The sequence below is a fragment of the Eriocheir sinensis genome, chromosome 39, assembly GCF_024679095.1.
Source record: "Eriocheir sinensis breed Jianghai 21 chromosome 39, ASM2467909v1, whole genome shotgun sequence".
Classification (NCBI taxonomy): Eukaryota; Metazoa; Arthropoda; class Malacostraca; order Decapoda; family Varunidae; genus Eriocheir; species Eriocheir sinensis.
Window position 1 is genome coordinate 8,952,269 of NC_066547.1, and position 10,000 is coordinate 8,962,268.

Below are 10,000 nucleotides of genomic sequence, written 5' to 3' on the forward strand. Positions count from 1 at the left end.
CATATGTCTGGTGTATGCTGTGTAGATGTGAACGACTGCATGGGTGTTGTTTAATATTGAAGCCTACAGAAATGTCAGAGCATGCGTGAAAATAGCCAAGTAAAACGGAGGCATGAAATGGATGTGAAGACTGGTATAGATGCCATGAAAGTGTCAAAGGAATGAACGTACGTAGGTGTGGAGTTTATAGGTATGGTGTGGTGTGGTGGCCAGAGTGTGGTGTGTGAACGTGTACAGTTGTGGTATAGGGCCAAGGTACAGGTGTGGTGTATGTGTGATCGTGTACAGGTGTGGTGTAGAGCCAAGGTATACAGGTGTGGCGCATGTGTGAACGTGTGAAGGTGTGGTGTGGAGCCAGCGTGCAGGTGTGGTGTCATTTATAGGTGAACGTGTAAAGGTGTGGTGTACGGCCAAGGTGCAGGTGTGGTGTATGTGTGAACGAGTAAAGGTGTGGTATGGAGCCAGCGTGCAGGTGTAGCGCGGCGGCGGAGCGGGGCAGGGCGGGGCGGGGGGGCAGGGGAGGCGAAACAGCCCGCACAGACGTAAACAAAAGGAACCATTGTTGACACTGTAGAGTCGGGGAGTTGACGGGCCCGAGCTGCCTTCAACGTCCTCTTCCTCCTCCTCCTCCTCCTCCTCCTCCTCCTCCTCAATTTGCTCCCCTTCAGAAAATATGCAATTCCCTTTTATTTCCTCCATCATTTCCGCCTTTCTCTTGCTTCTCTTTTCTTCTATTTTTTCTTCTTCTTCCTCGAGCTCCCCCTTTCTTCCTCCCCTTCCTCATTTCCTCCATCCAATCATGTCGGTTTTCTTCTGTTTCTTCTTTTTCTCCCTTTTCTTCCGGTTCCTTATTCTCTTTTTCTTCTTTTTCGAGTCCCTCTTTTCCTTCCTTTCTTCTTCCATCCTTTCCTTCCTTATTTCTTTCCTCCAAACGCCTCTCTTTTCCTCTATTTCTCGTTTTTATCTCTTTTTCCTTTTCTTCTCCTTTATTTCTTCCTCTACGTCCTGTTTCCTTCCTCCCAAATGCTTTTCTCTTCTTCTTTTCTTGTTTATTTCTCTTCTTCCGCCTCCTCATCCTCTTCTTCCTTGAGTTCTTTCTTTCTTCTCTCCTTTCCTTTGCTTCCTCATTCCTTCACTCCAACCGCTTCGTCATTTCTCCGTAAACCCTCCTCCCTTTTTTATTACCTCCAAATGTTTCCTCTCTCTCATCTTTTTTTATTCCCTAATGTTATATATCGTTTTCCTTCATAATCGGGGCTTTCATATCTCTTTCCTTTCCTTCCTTTTTTCCTCCTTTTCCTTTTCCTCCCCTTTTTTTACTCCTTGCTTTTCTTCCATCTTTTCTTCGTTTTCTTCCTCACCTTTATTCTCCCACACATAATTCACAGCTTGCCACTCTTATATATCTCTTTCCCATCTTTCTTTTTTCCTTCATTATCTCTTAACCCCATTTTTCTTATCTCACTCATCCTCCTTCTGCTCTTTTCCTCTTTTCCTCACAATCTTTCACCTTTACCCTCGCACACACTATCAACAGCTGTTTTTATGTGTCTTTTCCGTCTTTCCATTTTTTCCTCCACTATCATTTAACTCATTTTTCTTTATCTGTCATCTCTTCGCCTTCCACCATTTTCCTTCTTTTCTTAACAAACCTTCCCCTTTATCTCCCCAGACAGTATCAACATCTTGTCTCTCATATCTCTTTCCCATTTTTTCTTTTTCCTTTTCATTTTTCTCTTTTAACCCTTTTTTTATCTCTCAATTCTTCCTTTTTTTCCTCATTCTCTCAACCCTTTTTTTTTATCTCTCAATTCTTCCTTTTTTCCTCATTCTCTCAACCCTTTTTTATCTCTCAATTCTTCCTTTTTTTCCTCATTCTCTTTGAACCCTTTTTTATCTCTCAATTCTTCCTTTTTTCCTCATTCTCTCAACCCTTTTTTTATCTCTCAATTCTTCCCTTTTCCTCATTCTCTTTTAACCCTTTTTTATCTTTCAATTCTTCCTTTTTTTCCTCATCCTCTTTTAACCCTTTTTTTTTATCTCTCAATTCTTCCTTTTTTCCTTCATTCTCTTTTAATCTCCCTTTTTCTATTCCTTATTCATCTCTCTTCCACCTTTTTCTTCGTTTATTATCTTTCATAACCCATTTTCATAACCCCTTTTTTTATTTCTCATTTATCCCTCTTCCATCTCTTTCCATTCTCTCTTAACCTCTCTTTTAAATATCATTCATTCCCGCTTCATCTTTTTCAATCTCTTCTTCACAGCCCTTCACCTTTATTCTCCTACACACTACCAACAGCTTGCCTCTCTTTTATCGCTCATTTATCCCTCTTTCACCTTTTTTTCCTTTATTCTCCCTTAGTTCTTCTTTTATCTCATTCATTCCTCCTTTCATCTTTTTTCCTTTCTTCACAACCCTTCACCTTTACCCTCCCACACACACTACCAACAGCTTGCGTCTCTTTCATATCTCTTTCCCCTCCTTCCTTTTTACCTTCATTCTCTTTTGATTCCCATTTTTATCTCATCCCCTCTCACCTTTCTCCTCTTTTCCTCACTTTATCCTCCTCCCTTCTCTTCTTTTCCTCCTTTACCCTTCCACACACTTCCAACAGCTTGCGTCTCTTAATGGCCGCCGCGTGTTGCCGGGACTAAACCATCTTTCTCTCTGTTTCCAGGCGGTGATGGCTGGTGCTGTGACCTCGCCCCGCCCCCCTGCCGCGCCGCCTGCTACCGGGTAAGTGTGGGTGTGACGCATGCATGAGGGTGAGCTGGTGGTGCTGAGTATGATTGCAGAGAGGTGTGTTGTGGAGGAAACGATGTAGGTGAAGGAGTTAGTAAAGGGATGTGTGGAGTGGAAGAAACGATGGTTGAAAGAGAATTAAGTGACGGTGTGTAAATGTTGGAAGGTGTGTTCTGTCTGATGGTGCGTGCCTGATGAGGTGGTGGCATGGTGTATATTGAGGTGTGTTGTGGAGGTGACGATGTAGTTGAGGTGAATGAATATGTCGAGGGATGTGAGGAAGAAGAAAAGATGATTGTCAGAAAATAAATGCTGATGATGTCGGTGAGGTGAAAGAAATATGTTATACGGCCGCAAGGAACAGAAGGAACGATGGTCGAGAGAAGTAATTACTGCAACAAATATTTATCTTCCACCTTCCAATGGTTATGAAAAAAAGAACGCAGTGCACGAAAATCTAAAAATAAATGATTAGATAAAAATAAATTCCTCTTCGTCTGTATCGTCTGCGTGGTTCACTGATAGAGGTTCTGATCCCCTTACCGTCTATTGAGCCTTGGATGCCACGCCACACGTCAGGAGGCACTGGATGGCACTCTCTTAATCGTGTGGCTCTCCAATCAGCGGGTCGCGCAGCCTTCCAGTAATGAGGTCTTAACGCTTGCCTGTAATGTTGCCCCAAGTTAGGCTGACGGGCTAGCTGTTAACCCCGAAGCGTAGCCATATGTTTGTCTGGGTTTAGGGGAAAGGAAGCTTATTGCCGTGACTTCCTTACCTATCGACTTAATCGGTAAATCTCAGAGGCCGTATTCTCAAATATTTAGGAGCTCACACACCCACATTTGATAAGGCTTTCGTAGAGGTTGTGTTAAGAGGCTATTACGCTGGGCAAATTTTCCGTGAATCTTCAGTTAAACCAAGATTTCCGCTAGCGTGGTTTTCATTTGTTTCTTGTTATTGCTGCTGCTGATGATGGTGAGTAGTACCGTCGTCCTTCGGTGAAATCTACCGTAGCTTTGGAAGATCGTGGACACGTCGGAAAACCACGGAAATATGAGAACGACGCCAGCGGAAATCGTGGTTTGACTGAAGATCCACGGAAAATTTGCCCAGTGTAATAGCCCCTTTAGTATTGCCATGGGTAGTTTTATGAGCCTAGTAATAGTTTGACAAGGCTTCTGCACCATGAATGTGAAAAATACTCATGAGAACGTAACTATTTTTTTTCTGCACCATGAACGTGAAAAAAATATTCATGAGGATCTGACTAATCATCTTTTCTGCACCGTGAATGTGAAAAAAAACACTAATGAGACCCCGACTAATCATCTTTTCTGCACCGTGAATGTGAAAAAAACACTAATGAAACCCCGACTAATCATCTTTTCTGCACCGTGAATGTGAAAAAAACACTAATGAAACCCCGACTAATCATCTTTTCTGCACCGTGAATGTGAAAAAAAACACTAATGAGACCCCGACTAATCATCTTTTCTGCACCGTGAATGTGAAAAAAAACACTAATGAAACCCCGACTAATCTTTTCTGCACCGTGAATGTGAAAAAAAACAGTAATGAGACCCTGACTAATCATCTTTTCTGCACCGTGAATGTGAAAAAAAACACTAATGAGACCCCGACTAATCATCTTTTCTGCACCGTGAATGTGAAAAAAAACAGTAATGAGACCCTGACTAATCATCTTTTCTGCACCGTGAATGTGAAAAAAAACACTAATGAAACCCTGACTAATCATCTTTTCTGTACCGTGAATGTGAAAAAAACACTAATGAGACCCCGACTAATCATCTTTTCTGCACCGTGAATGTGAAAAAAAACACTAATGAGACCCCGACTAATCATCTTTTCTGCACCGTGAATGTGAAAAAAAAAACCCATACATGAGGATCCGACTAATCTCCTTTTCTTCGCCGTGAATGTGAAAAAAGCACTCATGGGAATCAGACTAACCTTTTCGTAGCCCATGAAAATATTGATAAGAAGAACCGAAAGTGTCTCAGAATTGGGGACTCGGCAACGTAAGAATGTTTCAAACGTATACACAGAGATACCAAAAATACACAAAGATATATTCAAAGATACACAAGAATACGCAAAGATATGATAAGAAAGGCCTCTGCAACATGAACCCGACTAATCTCCTTTCTGGTCTTTAGGAATATTTATGGTGAGAACCGAAAGCATCTCAGAATACGGACCTCAACAATGTAAGAATGTTTCGAACGTATATTCAAAGATACACAAGAATACGCAAAGATATGATAAGAAAACCCTATGTAGCATGAATCCGACTAATCTCCATTGTGGCCTATATTAATATTTATTGTGAAAGCGTCCAAGAATACTGAACTCAACAATGTAAGAATTTTTCCAACGTATATTCAAAGATACACAAGAATACGCAAAGATTATGATAAGAAAGGCCTCTGCAGCATGAACCCGACTAATCTCGTTCGTGGCCTTTGGAATATTTACTGTGAGAAACAAAACCGACTGAAAATTCGGTCCAAAGCTACGCGAGAATGCTCCAAACGTAGTAAACATAAAAATATACTAGAATACACAAAGATATGATAAGGAAACAAGAAGAGATCCCAGTCTGCTTACACGCGGCACATCTCGAATCCTAAATATTTATCATCTGGCCTCCCCGAACCCATAAATCAATGTAACCTTCCCTTAAGCCCTTCATAAATGTTAGCACTGACTAGCAAAACTGTCCAATTTATTCCGTTCATCCAGTTCGCAGCTTGTTAAATGGCGCACGAACACGAAAACAGATTATATTGATGGGACAGTTTTCATATAGACTTCCTTGACGATTGAGGTCCACTAATACTTGAACATAAACCTCGATAGTAGTAGTAGTAGTAGTAGAAGTTGTAGTAGTAGTAGTAGTAGTAGTAGTAGGAGGAGGAGGAGGAGGAATAGGAGAAGTAGTTTGATATTTGCAATTTGAAGTTTCAGGTCCAATTTTAACATATTCGGGAGGACGCTGAAGGTAATTGATTGGCTCCCCACAAAAAAGGAATATTAATGGTTTTAGCGGCGATTAAAACGAGGAAATTAACGATCAAACACTAATTAGTTCACGTAAAATGGATTGAAAGGTATAATTACGAGCCTACAGTGTTGTTAATGATTTTACAACACACCGGCACACACACACACACACACACACACACACACACACACACACACACACACACACACACAAGCACAAACACAAACACACAGACAGACAAAGGCGGGCGTTGGTTATATATACAAGGGGAAAGAGAACGTGAAGAAGACCGCTTGAGAGACATATGCGACAGGCAGAGGTGACACTACACACACACACACACACACACACACACACACACACACACACGGACCACCTACCGCCACTGCCAAGACCTGCCAATCCCTATTAAAGTCTGCACATAAGCTTCTCTTCATTCTCCTCTCGACCTAGACTCTCTATTCTTTTCTTTTTCTCGATGTAGCGTTGTAGTGTTAGAAAGATGGAAGAGAGCAAATAGAAAAGAGCGTTAACATAAAGAAAAAAACGTAATATTTTCTTATGATTTATTTTCTTTGAGTGTTGTAGTGTTAGAAAGCAATGGAAGAAAGAATAGCAGAAAAGAAGATAAAGAAGCCGTATTACTTTATTTTCTTTCTTTTATGGACGTTGAAGTGTTAGAGAGAGACGAAAATAATAATAAAAAAAACAGAAAATAGCATAAAGAAACGTATAACTTTTTTTAACGTTATAGTTTTAGAGAGACGAAAAGAATTAAAAAAACAGAAAATGGCATAAAGAAACGTATAACTTTTTTTAACGTTATAGTTTTAGAGAGATGAAAAGAATTAAAAAAACAGAAAATAGCATAAAGAAACGTATAACTTTTTTAACGTTATAGTTTAAGAGAGATGAAAAGAATTAAAAAACAGAAAATAGCATAAAGAAAAACGTATCACTTTCTTTTGTTTTTTTGATGAACGTTGTCGTGTTAGAAAAATAAATAAAGAAAAGACAGAAAAAAGAAGCTCAGAGAAAATGTAATAAATGCGGTAGATGGAAGTACAGGGTAAAACAAGATAAACCTCCATGTTCCAATAATGCGAAATAGTATGACCCGGTGGAGAAACAGAGTAGAAACGCAATGTAGAAAACCAGAAAAAGAGGTAGAAACTGAAGTGGAGAATAATGACTAAAAATCTCTTGTGGAAGTCAAATAAAAAAAACCCATAGAAGTAAATTAGAATCCAGTAAGAAAAAAAAGAGAAACGAGGTAATCTTAACCTTGAAATATATAATGAAAGAACAATAGTATCAGAGAGAGAGAGAGAGAGAGAGAGAGAGAGAGAGAGAGAGAGAAGCTGCGTGAGAAAAGGCAGAGCTAGAGAGAGTGAGTGAGAGAAGATGCAGGGTTATAATCGAATGAGGAGGAGGAGGAAGAAGAAGAGGAGGAGGAAGAGGAGATGCAAGTCACAGTCTGAAAATGAATTAATGACCAAAAGACACAACCAGAACATCTCTCTCTCTCTCTCTCTCTCTCTCTCTCTCTCTCTCTCTCTCTCTCTCTCTCTCTCTCTCTCTCTCTCTCTCTCTCTCTCTTTTACCCCTCGACTCCCTTTAATTTTCAGACACATTTCTGTTTTTCGTCTTCCCTTCCCCGTTCATTATCCCTCCTCCTCCTCCTCCTCCTCCTCCCCAGCACTTACACTAACACACTAATGAAGCAAAAACACAACAGTAGCGTCGCCTCATGAAAATACTACCAGGGAGGAGGAGGAGGAGGAGGAAGAGGGAGAAAAACGGAGAAATGTCAAGAGCTAAAATGACAAGGAAGGGAGATGAGAGTAAACTAATAAGTGGAAGGAAATGAGGAAGAAGGAGGAAGAGGAAGAGGAAGGAGGAGGAATAGAAAGAGGAATAAGAAGAGAAAGAGGAAGGAGGAGGAATAGAAAGAGGAATAAGAAGAGAAAGAGGAAGGAGGAGGAATAGAGAGAGGAATAAGAAGAGAAAGAGAAAGGAAGAGGAATAGAAAAAGGAATAGGAGAAAGAGGAAGGAGGAGGAATAGAAAGAGGAATAAGAAGATAAAGAGGAATAGAAAGGGGAATAAGAAGATAAAGAGTAATAGAAAGAGGAATAAGAAGATAAAGAGGAATAGAAAGAGGAATAAGAAGATAAAGAGGAATAGAAAGAGGAATAAGAAGATAAAGAGGAAGGAGGAGGAAACTGAGAGGTAACAAGAGGAAGAGACGAGGAAACGAGAGAAGAAGAGCAAATAAATGGAGGAAGGAAGTGAGGAAAGAGGAAGAGGAAGAAGAAGAAAAAGAAAAAGCTAACAGATGACAAGAGAGGAGGAGGAGGAGAGGAAGAGGCGACAAAGGAACGAGAGAAGGAGAATAAAAAAAAGACAGGAGGAAGTGAATATGAGAATGAGGAAGAGGAAGAAGGGGAAGAAGGGGAAGAAGAAAAAACGAACAGATGAGAAGAGAGGAGGAGGAGAGGAAGAGGCGACAAAGGAACGCGAGAAGGAGAGTAAACAAAAGGAAGGGGGAAGTGAGAAATGAGAATGAAGAGGAGGAAGAAGAAGGGGAAGAAGGAGAAAAATGGGAGATGACAAGAAGGAAAGAGTTAAGGAACGTAAAGAGGAAAAATAAATAAATGGAATTAAGAAGGAATTAAGAAGGAGTTGAAAGAGGAAAATGAAGAAGAACGAAGGATTGAAAATTACTAATATGAGGGAGAAGTAAAGAAGGAAAGGAAGAGAGAAGGAGAATAAGCAAATAAAAGAAGAATGAGGAAGAGAAAGAAGAATAAATAAATGGAATAAGAGGGAGAAGAAATTAAGAAGTTGAAAGAGGAAAATGAAGAAGAAATAACCAAAAATAGCCAAGAAGAGGAGGAAATAAAGACGAAAAGGAAGAGAGAAGGAAAATAAACAAATAAAAGAAGAATAAGGAAGAGGAAGGAGGAAAAGAGATAGACAACGAAAATATGAAAAGACCAAATTTAAGGAGGGAAAAAGACGAGATGGATGTGAAAGGAAGGTAGATATATGGAAGTAGAGGATAGGGAGGAAGTGAAAATTAGGAAGATAAATACAGATGGCAGGAGGAGGAGGAGGAGGAAGAGGAAGAGGAGGAGAAGGAGGAAGACGAACACACATGCGCAGGGAACACAGGAGCGGTCCACGGAAACCAATCTCTCTCTCTCTCTCTCTCTCTCTCTCTCTCTCTGATCCGCCTTGTCTGATAGCCTAGTAAGTTATATATATTTTTTTTTACTCTAATGTTATAGTTAAGAAAAAAAACTGAGTGGATGAAGTAGGGGAGGAATGGGAGGAGAAGAAGAAGAGTAAAGTGATGGATAGAGAGGAGGAGGAGGAGGAGGAGGAGGAGGAGGAGGGTGAAGAGGGTAAGTAAAAGGATAAGTGAAGAGGAATTGAAATGGGGAGACCGAGGAGAAGTAGGAAGGGGAGGAGGAGGAGGAAAATGAAAAAAAGAAAAAGGAAGAGGAGGAGAGGAATAAGGAGGAAAAGAAGGTGAAGGAGGAGGAGAAGAAGAAAAGAGTATTGAAGAAAATGGTTGAGTGGATAAAGTAGAGAAGAGAGAGGAAAAGATGAAGCGTAGATTTGATGGATGGGAAGGAGGAGGAGGAGCAGGAGGAATAGAGGGGGAGAAATAGAAGTGGAATGACGAGTTAAGAGGAAGTGAAATGAGAAGAAGGAAGAGGATGAAGAGGAAAAGGAAGAGGAGGAGAAGAGAAAAAAGGAGGGAAAGGAGCAGGAAAAGAAGAAAAATAGATTGAAGAAAATGGTTCAGAAAAAAAGAGGAAATATACACAAGGAAGAGAGAGAGAGAGAGAGAGAGAGAGAGAGAGAGAGAGAGAGAGAGAGAGAGAGAGAGAGAGAGAGAGAGAGAGAGAGAGGAAAAACGAGAACGAAAACGAGAGCAAGAGAGAACGAGAACAAGGAGAGAGAGAGCCAGCGATCGAGCGAGAGAGGGAAAGCGAGAATGCGAGCGAGAATCAGAGAGAGAGAGAGAGAGAGAGAGAGAGAGAGAGAGAGAGAGAGGTGAGGCAAGGGGCACTGTTTGGCACTGTTGAGTCACTGTTACCATCAACAAACACTCGAGAGCCACATGGACGGGATTACAGTGCCAAGGCCCGAGATATGTGAGGCACTTGGCACTTTCCGGCGAGAGAGAGAGAGAGAGAGAGAGAGAGAGAGAGAGAG

At 40.8% G+C, this 10,000-nt stretch overlaps 1 protein-coding gene across 2 annotated transcripts in view; it reads left to right on the forward strand.

Moving 5' to 3' along the window:
• LOC127008950 (reversion-inducing cysteine-rich protein with Kazal motifs-like) overlaps positions 1-10,000 on the forward strand; it is a 53,465-nt gene that overhangs the window by 15,385 nt on the left and 28,080 nt on the right. For both annotated transcript variants that reach the window (XM_050881472.1, XM_050881473.1), the window contains exon 2: positions 2,682-2,740. In XM_050881472.1, the coding sequence (XP_050737429.1) occupies positions 2,682-2,740 (59 nt within the window). The remainder of the gene's footprint in view (positions 1-2,681; positions 2,741-10,000) is intronic.